General features: G+C 45.1%; 1 protein-coding gene across 4 annotated transcripts in view; it reads right to left on the bottom strand.

The window, feature by feature from the left end:
* Window positions 1-16,686, bottom strand: part of LOC147099439 (activating transcription factor 7-interacting protein 1-like) — a 212,057-nt gene that overhangs the window by 6,927 nt on the left and 188,444 nt on the right. For 3 of the 4 annotated variants that reach the window (XM_085969593.1, XM_085969592.1, XM_085969595.1), the window contains 3 exons: window positions 4,080-4,158; window positions 3,051-3,290; window positions 1,822-2,040 (listed from right to left, as the gene is read on the bottom strand). In XM_085969593.1, the coding sequence (XP_085825719.1) occupies window positions 1,822-2,040; window positions 3,051-3,290; window positions 4,080-4,158 (538 nt within the window). The remainder of the gene's footprint in view (window positions 1-1,821; window positions 2,041-3,050; window positions 3,291-4,079; window positions 4,159-16,686) is intronic. The other variant, XM_085969594.1, reaches the window with a different exon arrangement.

Genomic DNA, 16,686 nt, shown 5'->3' with positions numbered 1-16,686 from the left:
ATGGAGCCAGCCAAGAATTTCTATTCAATCTCGTTACAAATACACTATTCTGTGCATTTGTGTAAGAGGTCACTCTGGGCCAACTAGGATCTGTTCTTGTGCTCAAAATGCAACCATTTATATGAACATACAAAAGACCATCTAGCCTGCCCCATACAGTTGTGATGCCGTAAGCATCAGGTCCAGAGATTCCCCCACCCCTTAGGTGACATGTAGTCTCCTGGGAGAGTCGAAAAACCAGATGAAAGATTTAGCTGAAGGTATTCTCTCTCTGTGTTGCTGATTCTCCCAGCTCCACTGTCTCTTTTGTACCTTTGCTTCTCCTCCCACTTAGAAATTTATGAAGGCGGATTAAAATTCAGAAGGATTAAATAATTTGTCCGTGTGGGTGTGCAATTATTTATCGCCATATATCGTTACGACGGAACGTGTAAGGGAAGAATTTTTAAACTCGAGTAACAAAAACAATTTGCAAAAGGCATCATTTTCCAGTGTTGATTTTTGAGAGATGTTTGTTCAAATGCCCGCTCCAACAGCTGTGGTGACCTAATGGAGTATCTTAACATAAGAATTAGGAGCAGGAGTAGACCATACGGCCCCTCGAGCCTGCTCCGCCATTCAATAAAATCATGGCTGATCTTCAACCTCAACTCCACTTTTCCACCCAATCCCCATATCCCTTGATTCGCCTAGAGTCCAAAAATCTATCGATCTCAGCCTTGAATATACTCAATGACTGACTGAGCATCCACAGCCCTCTGGGGTAGAGGATTCCAAAGATTCACCACCCTCTGATTGAAGAAATTCCTCATCTGAGTCCTAAATGGCCGGCCCCTTATTCTGAGACTGTGACCCCTGGTTCTAGACTCTCCAGCCAGGGGAAACAACCTCTCAGCGTCTACCCTGTCAATCCCCCTCAGAATCTTGTATGTTTCAATGAGATCACCTCTCATTCTTCTAAACTCCAGAGAGTATAGGCCCAATCTACTCAATCAGCTGGTGCAGATACAAATAAGTTACTTATCCATAAATTGATCCTGTGGTCTAGTTGTTTGAGGGAGAGGAAGAAAAGAAGAGACACACACAACTATCACTTTATCATTAACTCAGTCACACAAAGTCCATTTACTTCTTGGGTCTGGATTTGAATCCAGTGCAGGTGGATTGATAAATGCCTCATCTCTTAGCTGGCTGCACAGGAAGTTCATTGGAATAAAACCAATGCCCTGAACATGGCTTCCCAGGATGGGACTGTTCTGGATAAGCTCCCAACTGCTCCTGATAATCAGCAGAGCTGTTGCAGGATACATGGCCTCTGCCCTGTCAGTAACATCACTGATGCAGCCTAGTGCCGAAGAAACCCAACACGGCAAGTGTCTGACCAGCAAAGATATCGACACATCATGAAAAATGTGGTGTGGGACGTGGACTTCCTGTCCACAAACCTCATTTCCTATTGTCATGATTTTTGGGCATGCTTTTACCATTGTAAATTGCCATGTCAACAATTCCCATTCAATTTTATTCTCTCATCGGTCACAATGTTATTACATGTTCTGGCCACTAGCTGGCTCTGCAGTCGGAGTTTCTGAATTCTCGCTCCCAACGCAATAACCTGCTTGTATATAAAAGAAAAATTCAACTACTGACCGTGTGCAATGCCACAAGTAATTTGCTAGCTTGTTTAATAGAGACTATTTCCAGGGCAATATTAAATATATGGAAAAAATGGAATGGAGATATACTTTGATCCCTCTAGACTTTCCTACCCCTTACAGTAAGCTAAAATAAACTAATATACTGCATGAATGGTATTCTTACCAGTAACTGGTAGCTGAGGACTGGGCTGTCGAATAGCCTGGCTCTGCGTTGTGACGGCACGCACTGCATTGTGACTTTGGTATGCAGGGGATGTTGTGTAAACCACGGGGTTCGTGCTTCCTCTTTGGAGAGTTGGTAGTGGCGGTCTCACAGGGGCCTGTGATGTTGGTGGTGGCATTTGAGGACGTTGATGCTGCAGTATATTAGGATTTGTTTGCCCTACAAAGAACACATTGAACATTTTGCCATGTCTGCTCTACATTTTTAATAAGTCAGGACTTTTTAAACAGGTTAACCCATTAAGAAAGAAAGGACTTCCATTTATATAGCGCCTTTCACGACCTCAGGATGTCCCAAAGCATTTTATAGCCAATTAATTATTTTAAAAAAAATTGTAGTCACCGTTGTAATGTGGGAAATGTGACAGTCAATTTGCGCACAGCAAGCTCCCACAAACAGTAACTTGACACCATTATTGATTACACTTAACATTCTGAAAAACAGTGCTCGCACAATCATGTCAAGAAACCTTAGTGTATCACTGTAATCCTCCCAGAAGCAACATGTAATCAAAAGAGACAATTACTTCATAAAATATATGTGAATGTAAACTAGTGAAAATGGTGGCAAGGTTTATGCAGGCTCACTCTCTTCCCCCAAATTTTCTCTTGTACAGAGAAAACAATGAGCCTCCCTGAAGACTCAGCCAGTAACATCCAGTGTAATTGAGACAGCCAGTCCAGGAAGGTTAAAGAAATAAAGAAGGGAAAGAGCTTGCATTTCTGTAGCGCTTTTCACGGCTTCAGGACGTCCCAAAGCGCTTTACAGCCAATGAAGTACTTTTGAAATGTAGTCACTATTGTAATGTGGGAAATGCGGCAGTCATATAGCACACAGCAAGCTCTCACAAACGGCAATGTGATAATGACCAGATAATCTGTTTTAGCGATGTTGGTTGAGGGATAAATATTGACCAGGACACCGGGGAGAACCTCCTTCTTCGAATAATGCCATGGAATCTTTTACGTCAACCGCCACGGTTTAACGTCTCATCCAAAAGACAGCACCTCTGACAGTGCGACACTCCCTCAGTACTGCACCGAGGTGTCAGCCGAGATTATGATCATCTGCAGGTTTCAGAAGTGTAACTATGGTAAGTGCCAGCACCAACCCCACCACCACCACCAGATATGATTGGAAACTGTGACCGTTAGTATTGGTTCCGGTACCTGTTAGTACTCTACCTGCAGCCATACTGTGCACGCTGGCGGTCTGTACGGTTAACCCAATCGTACTCGGGCTGCTCTGGGGTGCCGACAAGTGGGGCTGTGCCGAGGTCTGCGCCGAGGTCTGCTGCGGAGAGATTCCCTGGGGAGCTGCAGGCGGTCTGACAGGTGTCTGGACAGTGGGTGAAGATACCAGAAGCTGGCTTGTTCCTTGGTTAGCAGCCTGGTTGTTTCTCCTGGCATCTGGGCAAGAAAATAGTACGTCAACCTTCTGCAAGCTTCCGACAGTACAGCTCCCTCGCCCAAAGAAAGGCAGAGAACAGTTTACTGTGTGCACACATTCATTTGAAAAGGTCACTACCCTGATGTAAGTTCACATGCATTAGGTTGGGAAAATAAGGGTGGTTATGTCCTCAACAGTCAAGCTGAAATCTCACTTAAGGCTGCCCTCTATAAACCATCCCATTGTACCACTCAAGAGATTTCCAATAGAACTCAAAGAATAAAACAAGGCTAGTGACTGACGTGTATATAATTTAAAACAAACTCCTCACTGACAGCAAGATTATTTCAATTGTTAAACTTGCTCTGAATGATCAGGAACTGATTTACTACTGAATTCAAATCATGAAATTAACTCCTAATTCTTACGACTAAAGGTTTTCCTTTAAGTAATCTGACGAAAGGTTGAACAGCCTCCGATACTGCTGCACTGGAGCCAGGAGATGAATGGATAGCGAAGAACATGGTTAAGATGCAAGCCCCTGACATGGTCTCGATGGAGCAGTTTACTGAACACAGGAGTTAACAATAAAACTATAAGGAGAAGGTAAACCCATCATAAGAGGAGACAGACTCTTATTCCTCCTGAGGCAAGATGCTGTACCATAACCAGGTAAGTGCCACTTAGCAAGTTACATAGAAATTACAGGTGAGGTTTGCCGACTTGAGTAGAGTGATGCTGCATCACGCTGGTCACGAAATATAGGAAGTTGAGAGGGGAAGGAAGAGGAAGATTGCAAAGCTCCGTACCTTGTGCAGACACATCTTCTTCATCATCACCCGTCAGGTCAATGACAGCTCCCATGTCACTCCCTCCTGTCTTTCCACTCTGAAAGAAAAAACTGCTGTGTTTTGCGATGGCATTCCTCTAGTTGCGATGGGCTACATTATCAACACGTGGTCACGTCACTACATACAGACCTGCGACTGGTGTGAACTGCGCTGTGGCTTCTCACCGTCTTCTATTGGTTCATTTTAATGGTCCAGTTCAGTGACTGTTTCATTCTTCCATAAACTTTGAATTGTGTGTCTCAAATCATTAAAAAAAAATAGAAAACCAACCCCTAACTATTAGCGGTTGTGAGTGCCTAGAAGTTTGCAAGTCTTACCTGTTGAATGTTAGGGAGGTGGTGCTTAAAGTGTCATCAAGGATTAAGCAGAGCATTGGGGCACTTTTGCGGCTGTGGGGCTGGAACTGTTCTCCTGCGTGATACCCAATCCCCAGAATTGAAGTGCCCACTCCTTCCTGGAGTTCTAGCAGCTCAAGTGAGGGGCTCCCGGTTAAGCAACACTTCGATTTTAAAATTCTCATCCTTGTTTTCAAATCCCTCCATAGCCTCGTCCCTCCCTATCTATGTAACCTTCTCCAGCCCTACAACCCTCAGAGATATCTGCACTCCTCTAATTCTGGCCTCTTGCGCATCCCCGATTTTAACTGCTCCAACATTGATGGCCGTGCCTTCAGCTGCTGAAACCCTAAGCTCTGGAATTCCCTCCCTAAACCTCTCTGTCTCTCTCTCCTCCTTTAAAACTTTCCTCAAAACCTACCTCTTTGACCAAGCTTTTGGTCATCTGCCCTAATATATCCCAATGTGGCTCGGTGTCAAATTTTGTTTGATAACGCTCCTGTGAAGCGCCATGGGACCTTTTACTATGTTAAAGGCACTATATAAATACATGTTGTTGTATTTATATACTGCAGCAATGGCACTAAAGTCATGAAGGAAACTATGGTCTGTTTGACTTTGCAGCCACAGAGGAGTGTGTCTGGGGCGTGGAGATCAACAAAAGGAATGGAAAAATACCACAAAAAAATGGAACACAGACTGATGGAGGTGAAGTTTTCAAGAACAGGAAATCCTGGCTGCAAAGATTATGCCCTCCCTAAACCAATGCACTTTAATTACAACCAATAATAGACTTATTACATATATATACTAAATAGAGGCATAGGATTTGTGGATTTCTGTGTGTCTGTTGCAGGAAAGGTCCTCCATTTCTCAGATGATTAGACTACAGAAATGACTTGCAGAACAGAGGTACAAATTACCCATGGGAATGTTGTTGTGCATTTTCCCTTCAATCTCAATTGGAGCCTCTGTGCTTGGCTTTGATACGATTGGGGTTGCAGGGTTGGGGAAGGTAAGGATTGTCCTTCAGATCCCAAATTGATGATACTTTTCTTCCCCTCCCACACTTTAATTGAAATCTCCAAGCTTAATCTTCCAATAGCCAAGAGCGGAAATGCACAGATTGCTTAAAAACTGATCATGAACCTGGAATTGTGCATTTGTTCTTGTATGCCAGCACTACAACTAAAGTGGACAGAAGTTCATTTAGTGTGGAAGGTTGAGAAGGCCTTGGATGTTTTTTTCCCTGTCCCTGATAGGACTGCTACCATGAAACAATTCATCTAACTCCATGGCCAGCAATGGGGGAAAAAGTCAGAATGCATGATGCGCCTGGGAGTCCGACAGCAAACTGGTAACCCCGATTTGAGAAACCAGTTATATGCAAGTGCATAGGTTTTGAGGAATGGATCAGTGAAGAGTTATAAATGCAATGCCAAGAGAGACTTAAATTTCCACTGATTCAACGAGCAGGGCTCTATGATGAACCAAGATTTGAGAGTGCAACGGATCAGTGGAACACATTGAGGCTGGTTCCCCAATGAGCATAAAGGCCAACATTCCTGATTACTTTTTGTACCAGTGCACTAGCTTTTAGTGATTTGTGTACATGGACACTCAAATCCCTTTGCTCCTCCACTCGTCATTAAAAAAAAATTCTGCACTGTCTTTCTTGGATCCCAATTGGACCTCACAATTCCCACACTGAACTCAATGGGCCACAGTTTTGCCCACTAACTTGATCTGTCTGTGTCCCTTTGTAACTTCCTACTCCCATCTACTCACCTTACTGTGCCTCCTAAGTTAAATGTCGTCTGCAAACTTCAATATACAACTCTATTCCTTCATCCAATCATTGATGTAGATGGTGAAAAGCTGAGGCCCCAGTACAAATCCCCGGGGAACACCACATGTTGCATTCTGCCAATCAGAGTACATTCCCTTTATCCCTACTCTCTGTCTCCTATCTCCCAAACAATTACCAAGGTTTCCTCCAATTCCTCAAGCCCTAATTTCTACTAATGATCTCTCATGTGGAACTTTATCAGATGCCTTCGGGAAGTCCATATAGGTGACTTCCACAGACACTCCCCTGTCCACCTTGTTAGTGATTTCAAAAAATTCAACTGGATTAGCTAGGCATGACCTACCCTTTACATCAAATGTACAGCACAGAAACAGGCCATTCAGCCCAAGTGGTCAATGCTGGCGTGTATGCTCCACACAAGCCTCCTCCCAACCTACTTATCTAACCCGAACAGCATATCCTTCTATTCCTTTCTTCCTCCTGTGCTTATCTAGCTTCCCCTTAAATGTATCTATGCTATTTGTCTCAAATATTTCTTTGTTAGCTTGTTCCACATTCTCACCACTCTTTGGGTGAAGGAGTTTCCCCCAAATTCTCTATTGGATTTATTAGTGACCATCTTATATTGATGACCTCTAGTTTTGGACTCCAGGTAGACTCTTTCTGATTAGCTCATGCTTGCACAAATGCTCAGTCACTCTATCCCCGATAAAATTCCAGTAACTTCCCTGTAACTGATGTTAAACTGACAGGTCTGCAGTTTCCTGGTTTCCTCCTCTTGTCTTAAATAATGGAGTGACATTTGCACTTTTCCAAACCAAAGGCACAATTACTGAACGATAGCAAAATACTGCGGATGCTGGAAATCCGAAACAACAGAAAATGCTGGAAAAACTCAGCAGACCAGGCAACATCCATGGAGAGAGAAACAGAGTCAGCGTTTCAGGTCGAAACCCTTCATCAGGACTGAAGAAACACAGGAAATGAAACAGATTTTTAAAAGGCCAGTTTGGGGGCTGGGGAATGGGGATGAAAGAACAAGAGAGAAAAGTGAAGAGACTGAATCTAGAGAGCTTGGGAAAATTATGACCAACGTATCTGCAATTTCCCCACTTGTGTCTTTTAATAGCCTAGGGTGGAAACCATCAGCTCCTGAAGATTTGTCTACCTTAACTTTAATTATTTTCTCCATTGCTTTTTTAAAACTTATACTGACGTAATAAAACTCACTACGCGCTTGGTTTGAGCATAAAGCAAGGATTTAATCGACTTATTTCAGAACATGGAAGTCTAGTTGTATCCACTAGCTCCTTGTCTTTACAAAATGTCCCTGGCAAGCTGGGGCCAACGCCCGAGTATTTATACTCCTTGGACGGCGCCACCAGCTGGCCGTCCAGTGTTATTTCATAGGTCGTTTCTCGATGATGAGATTTATGACTTATATTAAATATTAAATCCACTAAGTTCCTCCCATTGACTTATTTTTAGGTTCCCTTGTACCGTTCGTATTTTATCCTCTTTCTTCACTCTGAAAACTGGAAAGTATTCATTTAACAAGTCTGCCATTTTCTTATTATCCATTATAGTCTCTCCTGCATCTGTCTTTAATGGGCTCACAGTCTCCTAATATATTTATAAACATTTTTACTGTTAGTTTTGATATCTCTTGCAAGTTTTTGTTAATACTACCTTTTTGTATCTCACGTAAGTATTTTAGCATTGAGGTCCACAAATCAAGTTTGTACGCTAGCATTTAAAGAGCGGAGACTGTTGCAGCATCCCCACAATGGCAGAGACTGGCACAGTATGATAGTATGGGCTAAATGAACTTACATTGGAGGTAGCTGGCCCTTAACTAGGAGAAAAAGGGACCCTACCCACCCCCACAGTCAAAACTTATGGCCCATTATTGCTTATGGTCATTTATTGCTAATTTTCTTTAACTTTATAACACTGTTGGCAGTAATCTTATATGCATCTGTACAAATGGAAGAGATTTAAAAAAAATGACCAGCATATCTCCCATGGTGTTGCTCAAAGTGAGTCAGATGATGTGCTGTTTCAGGAGGTGCTGTTTCAGGAGGACAGGAGCACAGTGCAATGCAGTGTATTAGTCTGTTCAGCTGGATTAGCGTCTCTTTTAGGCTACAAAATCTAGTTGTTAAATAAAAATACGACTCAGTCTAATGGTCAGGGAACTTTACACATTGCAATAGGCCCCGCCAGTTTCAGGCTGCAGATCAGATGTATCCAGCAAGTTTTGCATCTCTTAAAAGGGTGCAGTGCCTACAATGTGACATCTAGGCTTGTGCTAGATGTAGAATTTTTAAAACCGGTTAACTGCAGCCCTTTTTCTGTCTGATTACTAGCTGAGGAAAAGTCTATGGTAGTAGGTGCTACTGGATTAGTGGCACTTCAGTCAACTTAATCTGTTCAGGCTCAGATCCAGGTATGCTGGATTCTTGACCGTGCTGAACACGTACGCAGTTTGCGATGCGGTCAGGTCCTGGGTAACCCACCAGCCCCCCACCTTCAAATAAAAATTCTATATTTAGGGGGTTAAATCACCCACCCGCTCTGTAAATTCTATCTGCAACATGAGCTGAACTGCATGGTCAACTGCAGCTGGTTATTATATAGTAAAATAAAACATCCAGAGTTAGCGGGGCAATGGCACAGCATGTTCAAACCCCCACATGTGGTGCTACAGATTGGTGGGATGTGGGTTGATAAGCTGGAATCCAGCTAGATCGCGGAGGCTTCAGTGCGGCATCGGCAGCGGGTGGAGGCGGAGCTGAGCGGCAGAGCGACTACAAGAGGCCCCAGAGGCTCAGGTAGGCCCCAGTGCGGCATCGGCAGCGGGTGGAGGCGGAGCTGAGCGGCAGAGCGACTACAAGAGGCCCCAGAGGCTCAGGTAGGCCCCAGTGCGGCATCGGCAGCGGGTGGAGGCGGAGCTGAGCGGCAGAGCGACTACAAGAGGCCCCAGAGGCTCAGGTAGGCCCCAGTGCGGCATCGGCAGCGGGTGGAGGCGGAGCTGAGCGGCAGAGCGACTACAAGAGGCCCCAGAGGCTCAGGTAGGCCCCAGTGCGGCATCGGCAGCGGGTGGAGGCGGAGCTGAGCGGCAGAGCGACTACAAGAGGCCCCAGAGGCTCAGGTAGGCCCCAGTGCGCCATCGGCAGCGGGTGGAGGCGGAGTCGGGACCAGCGGGAGCAGCGAGGAGGAGCTCGGGAGAAAACCCGGCGACCAGCGAGGCCCGAGACCAGTCGGGAGCAGTGAGTCGGAGCCCGGTATAAAAACCGGAGAGAGGCGAGGCCCGAGACCACAGCTGGGGCAGTCGGGAGAGCAGGAGGCCAGTAACTGCTGGGGCAGTCGGGAGAGCAGGAGGCCAGTAACTGGTGAGTTTAAAAGCTCACCTTTCGCGGGCTTTTTCTTTCACAGCTGGTGCAGTTGGGAGAGCAGGAGGCCAGTAACTCTTATATAGGTGGAGCTGTTGCTAAACCCGAAACACTACAGTGTAGTGTCTCCCACCCTTCCACCTCCTCTAACCTTTTAGGGGTTAGGGGAAGTTGAAAAGGTAGGTTCAATTTATTTTATTTCAGGAGCCTAACCTAGGTGGAAAAGGTTCCAGGACAGGAGGCGGCAGTGAAAATACAACACCAGAAAACAGGTAGGTGACTGGTTGGTGAGTACTTTCGCAAACTTATTCTAAGTAGAATTCAATAATTAAGCTAAATCGTAGTAAATAAAAGGGTATTGTAAGGGTTAAGTCATGGAAGGGCAGCTCGGACCCGTGTCATGCTTCTCCTGTGCCATGTGGGAAATCAGGGACACTGTCCCTGACAACTATGTGTGCAGGAAGTGTGTCCAGCTGCAGCTCCTAGCAGACCGCATGGCGGCGCTGGAGCTGCGAATGGACTCACTCTGGAGCATACGCGATGCTGAGGATGTTGTGGATAGCACATTCAGTGAGTTGGTCACACCGCAGGTAAAGGCTAGCTCAGACAGTAAATGGGTGACCAAAAGGCAGGGTAAAGGCAGGAAGGTAGTGCAGGAGTCACCTGCGGTCATCTCCCTCCAAAACAGGTTTACCGTTTTGGGTACTGTTGGGGGAGATGACTTATCAGGGGAAGGCACCAGCAGCCAGGTTCAGGGCACCATGACTGGCTCTGCTGCACAGAAGGGCGGGAAAAAGAGGGATAGGGCTATAGTGATAGGGGATTCAATTGTAAGGGGGATAGATAGGAGTTTCTGTGGCCGAGACCGAGACTCCAAGATGGTATGTTGCCTCCCTGGTGCAAGGGTCAAGGATGTCTCGGAGCGGGTGCAGAGCATTCTGAAGGGGGAGGGGGATCAGCCAGTTGTCGTGGTACATGTAGGTACCAACGATGTAGGTAAAAAGAGGGAGGAGGTCCTACAAGCTGAATTTAGGGAGTTAGGAGCTAAATTGAAAAGTAGGACCTCAAAGGTAGTAATCTCTGGATTGCTACCAGTGCCACGAGCTAATAAGCTTAGAGAGAGTAAGATAGATAAGCTAAATACGTGGCTTGAGCAGTGGTGCAAGGGAGAGGGATTTAAATTCTTGAGGCATTGGAACCAGTTCTTGGGGAGGAGTGACCTGTACCAAGGGGACGGTCTACACCTGAACTGTGAGGGAGCCGATGTCCTCGGGGTAATATTTTCTAGGGCGGTTCGGGAGGATTTAAACTAATTTGGCAGGGGGATGGGAACCTAGGTAGTGGAAAAGAGGGAAGTCATATGAAGTTAGAAATAGATGGTAGAAAGGTGAGAAGCAATAAGCAAAGGAGAGAAACACAAAGGGCCAAACTAATTCATAATGAGAGTGTGAAAAAAGCAAGCCTGAAGGCTTTGTATCTTAATGCTAGAAGCATTAGGAACAAGGTGGATGAATTAGTTGTGGAAATAGAGGTAAACAAGTATGATTTGATTGGGATTACAGAAACGTGGCTGCAGGGTGGGCAAGGCTGGGAACTTAACATCCAGGGATATACAATATTTAGGAAGGATCGGCAAAAAGGTAGGGGAGGTGGGGTAGCATTGCTGGTAAAGGAGGGGATTAATGCAATGGAAAGGAAGGATATTAACTCGGATGAAACGGAATCTGTATGGGTAGAAATGAGAAATAGCAAGGGGAGGAAAACGTTAGTGGGTGTGATATATAGGCCTCCAAATAGTAATATGGAGGTGAGGGAAGGCATAAAAAGGGAAATTAGAGAAGCGTGCGATAAGAGCACAGCTGTCATCATGGGTGACTTTAATTTACATATTGATTGGACTACCCAAATTAGTAAAAATTCTGAGGAGGAGGAATTCCTGGAATGTTTTCGGGACGGTTATCTGGACCAATATGTCGAGGAGCCGACGCGAGATCAGGCCATTTTAGACTGGGTATTGTGCAATGAGAAGGGACTTATCAGCAATCTTCTTGTACGAGGCCCCTTGGGTCAGAGCGATCATAATATGATCGAGTTCTCAGTCGAGATGGAGAGTGAGGAAATTGAATCAGAGACTAAGGTCCAGAACTTAAATAAAGGGAATTACGAGGGTATGAGACGGGAATTGGGTAAGATTGATTGGGTGGTGTTTCTGGGGGGATTGACAGTGGATAGACAATGGCAAGCATTCAAAGATAGAATGGAAGAATTCCAGAACATGTTTATACCGGTTTGGCATAAAAATAAACCTAAAAAGGTGACTCAACCGTGGATAACGAGGGAAATTAGGGACAGCATAAAATCAAAAAAAAGGGCATATCAACTGGCAAAAAAAAGCACCAGACCGGAAGATTGGGGGCAGTACAGGATACAGCAAAAGAGGACAAAGGGATTAATCAGGAAGGGGAAAATAGAATACGAAAGTAAACTTGCAGCAAACATAAAGACAGACTGCAAAAGCTTTTATCGGTATATCAGGAGGAAAAGACTGGTAAAATCCCAAGTCGGTCCCTTGCAGTCCGATTCGGGAGAATATATAATGGAGAATAAGGAAATGGCAGACCAATTAAACTCATACTTTGGTTCTGTATTCACAAAGGAGGACACAAATAACCTCCCAGGAATATCGGCAAACATAGGGACTAATGAGAGGGAGGAGCTGACAGAAATTAGTATCTCTAGGGATATGGTGTTGGGTAAGTTGAGGGGACTGAAGGCCGACAAATCCCCGGGGCCTGATAAACTACATCCTAGGGTACTTAAGGAGGTGGCCCTGGAGATAGCAGATGCTCTAAGGATCATCTTCCGGAACTCCATTGACTCGGGAACAGTACCCGTGGATTGGAGGGTAGCTAATGTTACCCCAATATTTAAAAAGGGGGGTAGAGAGAAAGCAGGGAATTATAGACCAGTAAGCCTTACATCGGTTGTGGGCAAAATGCTAGAGTCCATTATTAAGGATAAAATAGCGGAGCACTTGACAAATGGGGAAAGGATCGGACAGAGTCAACATGGATTTACAAAGGGTAAATCGTGTTTGACTAATCTGCTGGAATTTTTTGAGGAAGTAACTGGTAAAATAGATGGGGGAGAGCCAGTGGATGTGGTGTACCTTGACTTCCAGAAAGCCTTCGATAAGGTTCCACACAAAAGATTATCATGCAAAATTAAGGCTCATGGAATTGGGGGCAAAGTATTAACGTGGATAGAGAACTGGCTGGCGGATAGAAAACAGAGAGTTGGAATAAACGGCTCGTTTTCGGAGTGGCAGGCAGTGACCAGCGGGGTGCCACAAGGATCTGTCCTGGGACCCCAGCTGTTCACAATATATATAAATGATCTGGATCAGGGAATTGGATGCAATATTTCCAAATTCGCTGACGACACTAAACTAGGAGGAGGGGTGGGCTCTGATGAGGATGTCAGGAGGCTACAGTGCGATTTGGACAGGTTGGGGGAATGGGCGGATACGTGGCAGATGCACTATAATGTGGATAAATGCGAGGTTATCCACTTTGGGGGTAAAAACAGGAGGGTGGATTATTATCTAAATGGCAATAGATTGGGAGATGGGGAAGTGCAGAGGGACCTGGGTGTTCTTGTGCACCAGTCACTGAAGGAGAGCATGCAGGTGCAACAGGCGATTAAGAAGGCAAATGGTATGTTGGCCTTCATATCAAGGGGGTTCGAGTATAGGAATAGGGATACCTTACTACAGCTGTACAAGGTGCTGGTGAGACCGCATCTGGAGTATTGTGTACAGTTTTGGTCGCCCCATCTGCGGAAGGATGTTCTTGCCATGGAAAGAGTGCAGCGGCGATTCACCAGGCTGATACCTGGAATGGCGGGAATGACCTACGAGGAGAGATTGAATAGTTTGGGCTTGTACTCACTGGAGTTTAGAAGATTGAGAGGGGATCTCATCGAAACATATAAAATTATGGCAGGCCTGGACAGGCTGAATTCAGAGAGAATGTTTCCAATGGCAGGGGAGCACAGAACCAGGGGCCACAGTCTAAAAATAGCGGGCAAATCATTTAAAACAGAGATGAGGAAGAATTTCTTCACTCAAAGAGTGGTGAGCCTGTGGAATTCCCTGCCACAGAGGGCTGTGAAGGCTAATTCAATAAATATTTTCAAGAGAGAATTGGATATATTTCTGAAGGCTAAGGGGATTAAGGGTTACGGAGAAAAGGCGGGGACGGGGTACTGAACTGGTAAGATCAGCTATGATCTCAGACGAAGATCAGCCATGATCTCATTGAATGGCGGAGCAGGCTCGAAGGGCCGAATGGCCTACTCCTGTTCCTATCTCTATGTTAATGTTAACTATGTTAATGTATTATCACTAGGAGCAGGGGGAAGCCTCGAGGACAGGAACTCCTATGGGGAGAGGCTGGGGGCCTGCATGGACGGCTCCGCTAGTGCACCTAGTAATTCCTCTGCTCCCTTAGCCTCAGCTCTTCGATAGTGATACTGTGGGGGTGGGGGTGGCGGGTGAGGAAGAGGAGAAAATAACCAAGGGGAGCAACCGCAGTCTCTGCTTTCAGGAAAAAAAAATTCAGTGTATTGTAAAACAGGCGTTAAAAATGTAAAGTCGTCATTAATAGAAGTTGTGTTCAGAATTGTGAAGGGTTTTGATGGAGTAAATAAGGAGAAACGGTTTCCAGTGGCAGATGGGTCAGTAACCAGAGGACACAGATTTAAGATAATTGGCAAAAGAACCAGAGGGGAGACGAGGAGATTTTTTTTTTAATGTAGTGACTTGTTGTGATCTGGAATGCACTGCCTGAAAAGGTGGCGAAAGCAGATTCAATAATAACTTTCAAAAAGGGAATTGGGATAAATACTCAAAAAAGGAAACATTCGCAGGGCTATGGGGAAAGAGCAGGGGACTGGGACTAACTGGATTGCTCCCTGAAAGAGCTGGCGCAGACTCGATGGGCCGAATGGCCTCCTTATGTGCTGTACTATTCTATGATTCTAAGTGGGACTAATTGGAGAGCTCTTTCAAAGAACTGGCACAGGCACAATGGGCCAAATGGCCTCCTTATGTGCTGTAGCATTTTAATGATTCTGAATTGATCAATGACAACACTAAGGAAGCTTAGTGCTTATTTATTATATAAAATACTTACTGCATATTTAAGAGTTTTCCTGGGATTAAGTGGAAAATTAAATTTTGCTTTTGATGGTTGAAATTTAGATTGTTATTTATGTCCAAATAAATGACGCACAATCGGTGCGGAGTTAGTGAATCTCAGCTGGGGTTGCAGAAGGGGTGCGACAACTTGCCTCTGTGGTCCTAAATTGGGGAGGGAAAATCACCCAAGTTTCCTGCATTTTAATCACTATCCAGCAAATCCTATAGAACAATGTTTGGGTGTGGACACGGGACGAGGATAGGATTGGGCTGTGATGAGCCCCAGAGTTGTGTAACCTCCCAGCACCCACTGCCGAGGCTCAGACTTGAAAATCAGCCAATCGGGGGAGCTATCAGCAAGCCACTTGCACACGTCGAACGGTATCCCAGTAAGGTACAGCACCCTTAGCAGAGAAGATGAAATGGGAGGGGGGGGGGGGGGTGCAATGGACTGGTAGGGCAGGAGAAGAGAAATTATATGCAAAATGGCTTTAACTATTAGGAGGGGCTTCAGCTTGTAAATACAACTGCAAACAAGCTGTCACCATTCACTGCAAATAGGAGTTTGTCAATTAAGCACACCTGGAACCAACTTCTATAACTTTTAAAATAAGTAGTTTAAAAATCCATAAAGGGTTACAACTTCATTTATTTAGAAAATAGTGAACAGAGAGATATTCTGCAATTCCATTATCATTCCAATGAGGCTACAGTGTTTGACTGGATTTACACTGGAATAGGGGCTACTGGTCACTGAAGTAAGAGGCGACAGCTGAGCATTGCAGTACATAAGCCTCAGCACTCCGGGTCTACATGGTGTATGATGGAATGCAATCAACACAGAGAGGGTGCAGGAAGCGTGCACTAGAGCATGACAGTGTAAAGCAACGCATCGCACACCGCACTCCCGAGGCTTAGCTTATGATATGCAGGGCTTACACTGAAATAGGGACAAAGCAGGTGATAGAGACACAGAGTACTCGGACTAGACTGCAGCATAAGATGGGAGACAGACTGCACTGGGAGAGAGGTGGTCAAAGCAGGAAGTGACAGCCACACACAGTACAACTAGCTGGGGGGGGGGGGGGGGGGGTTGGCGGCTGCAGCATGTGATGGGATGGAAGAGAGGTTAAAGCAGATTAAAGTGCAAGTGATAAGCTCAATATGGACAATACTTGGAGACTATAGTGCAACAGTGCAGTCTACACTGGAAAAGACAAAGCCGTTCGAAGCATGAGTGAACAGTTAAACACAATACAGCTTTCTCATTGGGGCCACTTACAGGAAGGTGTCAATGTTACCCAATCCCACTGGTCCGTCAGTCCACAATGGCTTTTTTTGTCACCCAGTTTGCAGTCTTTTGACTGCAACACATCAAGTAAACGTGAAATACCTTCCGTTAAATTTGACATTCAGAATATACATTCAATCAAGGATCGAGTCACCTAATCTCCTTGGAGCTAGGCAGTACAAGTGAATTGTGGGCCTTTTCAACTGAGAAACAAGTGAAAGTACGGTGTTCAGAAACACCATTTTCAGGCTTATTACCTGATAAGATTCATTCCAATTTTCCACTTCTAGCATTCAATCAGTGAATACTTCACCCCAATCCACTGCTTAAAACAAACTAGAAGCTACTACCAAAGAAAACAAATAATCAGAATTTGGGCGTCTCTGTAAATGGCCCCACGGAAGCACATTCAATCATCGAGCAGGGTGCACAACAGAATGGAAGACAAAAGAGCTGAGTGAAGCACAAGGAGGTACACAGTATTCACAGTAAAGCCATAGTGTACAGTAAACTCTACAACAGACTGGAGGAGTG

The sequence above is a fragment of the Somniosus microcephalus genome, chromosome 28 (genome assembly GCF_052327205.1).
Source record: "Somniosus microcephalus isolate GS21.2 chromosome 28, FLI_Smic_1.0, whole genome shotgun sequence".
Taxonomy (NCBI): domain Eukaryota; kingdom Metazoa; phylum Chordata; class Chondrichthyes; order Squaliformes; family Somniosidae; genus Somniosus; species Somniosus microcephalus.
The sequence above is the reverse complement of the archived record's forward strand: the minus strand, read 5'-3'. Positions and strand labels throughout refer to the sequence as shown.